Source organism: Cyprinodon variegatus, unplaced genomic scaffold, assembly GCF_000732505.1.
Source record: "Cyprinodon variegatus isolate N-32 unplaced genomic scaffold, C_variegatus-1.0 Scaffold665, whole genome shotgun sequence".
Classification (NCBI taxonomy): Eukaryota; Metazoa; Chordata; class Actinopteri; order Cyprinodontiformes; family Cyprinodontidae; genus Cyprinodon; species Cyprinodon variegatus.
In genome coordinates this window covers 408865-410945 of record NW_015151118.1, presented here as the reverse complement: position 1 = coordinate 410945, position 2081 = coordinate 408865, and the positions used below count along the sequence as shown (strand labels likewise).

The following is a 2081-nucleotide window of genomic DNA, read 5'->3' as shown; positions in this document are numbered from 1 at the left end:
AAAGATCAAATCTCTTTTGGAGTCTCAACATATTATTTTCTATATTTGCTATTATTTAACATTTCATTGGCGATCTAAAGAAGCCGAAAGTAGAAAACAATCATTGTTAGTCTGGAAGGAAAGACAGACTGAGCTCTGCCATTTAACAAGGTGACAAAAAAAGTCTCAGCTTATTTTTATTGTTTTTATTAATATCTGAGGGCAGAGGACAAATAAGACATCTTAATAAATGACTTTGGTGGAATTTTTAGACAAAGAAAACAGTTATTCTACTTGTAGAAAACGAATGTTTTTTTGTTGACCTGAATTCAAAGTGGTAGGGAAGCGTCTGTTCCAACCGTTGCATTTCCGAATTTTCCCGAGTGGTGCATGAATTTAGACGAGTGAATAAATTGAATGTGATTGGTCGTTTATCAAGGGGGCGGGATTGTTTTGGCGGAAGGTTCGCAAGCAAGTTTGGTTGTGGCCGGTTTGTCGGAAGCATCTTGCTTCCGGAACTCTTCTGGGACGGACCTCAAAGGGAAAGGAATTGATTCGGATTTCAACCGTGTATTTCAACGCGTATATTAGATGCTATGACCAAAAGAATTTGATTGACAGATCACCGTTGATATATGATTGGCCAAATTTAGGTGTTCAGGCTGACGTAGAACTAACTGGCCTGCAGAAGATAACGGAAAAAAACACATTTTAAAACAGGATTTTTTTTTTTAAATAGAAATTTTCTAAATCTTGGGACGATATTTTTTGACAAAGAATAAATTTATATGCATGTTTAAGCCAGATTTGACATTTAAATATGATTCTCTAAAACTTTAAAAGTAGTGTAGCTTAATCTTGCTAACTGACTGGGTTAAAAGAGGCTAACCTGTTAGCTAAGAAGCACAGCTAGCCACAGCGCTACCCAGCTCTTTATATCACAGTCTAACAGTTACTTTGTTCACCAGAAAAAGATTTTATTTTAGTTTTGTTATCGATGAGGTAAAACTTTATCCGTCATTAGACATGCTAACGCTGCAGATGCTGCCGACTCGCCACACTGATGCTGCCTGATGCTGTTATTGTTTTCTTGTGGCAACGGTCAGCCAATCATGTAGCGTAACGTCACGGGCAGGAAGCAGGACCCGAGCAGATTGGGTACCTACAGCGGTTCTGTTCACAGTTTAAAATCCAACCATTGTAAAAAGGAAACATTCACCCTGAAAGAGCACAGCCACGGCGCGATCCCAGCAGTTTCCCCTCATTTTACTCATCTGCATCCATTTCATGTAATATGTTTAAAAAAAAAAAAAAAAAAAAGCTTTTTAACATTTTGTATTGTTAATCTCTGAGGGAGCGAACACACGTCCCTGAGGAACACCTTGGAGTTGCAAACGACCCAACAGAAGAGTTGGAGATTTTCTTCAAGGTTTTTCAGAGTTTCTGCTTCACAGATGGGAAATATTTTATGTTTAGGTGAACGTCATTGGTTAACCTTGTATAAAACTGTTCATCAGTAGCAGGAAGTATGTTAACACCATCGCTGTTCTGTGTGGATTATAGACCTGAGCCCTTTTCATTGGAGTTTAAAGGAAAGAAACAGCAGCTGGAACAGAACATGTGGAACTGTAGAGATGGATGACCAGAGAGGAGCAGCTTGGATTATAAATAGGCAGCAAACGATGAGGAAAGTTCTGTTAAACTCCGCTGCGTTCCTTTATCCAGCTCCGGAACTTGGTCATGCGGGTGTAGACGCCAGGTTTGTCCCTTTGGGCACAGCCTTGGCCCCAGCTCACCAGACCCGCCACAAACACACGCCCGCTGGGGTTGATGACGGTCAGAGGCCCGCCGGAGTCGCCCTGCAGGGGGAGACAGTGAGGTCAAACTTTATCGGCTCTGCAGCAGCGTTGTTTCTGACGTCTTTGATTTAAGTTTTAGTCTTCAGGACAAAAACTATTATTAAGTTTTAGTTGCATTTTAGACTAAAACTCAAAAAGGTTTTAGTCTATTTTCATGTTGCAAAAAAAAAAGTTAATCTTTACAATTTTGAATACAAAACAGATTCTTTACCAGACTGACAGATCTAGCCTAGATACTACAGT

The 2081-nt window shown here is 39.9% G+C and overlaps 1 protein-coding gene across 1 annotated transcript in view; it reads right to left on the bottom strand.

The window, feature by feature from the left end:
- Positions 1-1381: 1381 nt before the first annotated feature.
- Positions 1382-2081, bottom strand: part of LOC107097008 (suppressor of tumorigenicity 14 protein-like) — a 26371-nt gene continuing 25671 nt past the window's right edge. The window contains exon 10 of the mRNA XM_015393961.1: positions 1382-1838. Coding sequence (XP_015249447.1) covers positions 1677-1838 — 162 coding nt within the window. The 3' untranslated portion in view covers positions 1382-1676. The remainder of the gene's footprint in view (positions 1839-2081) is intronic.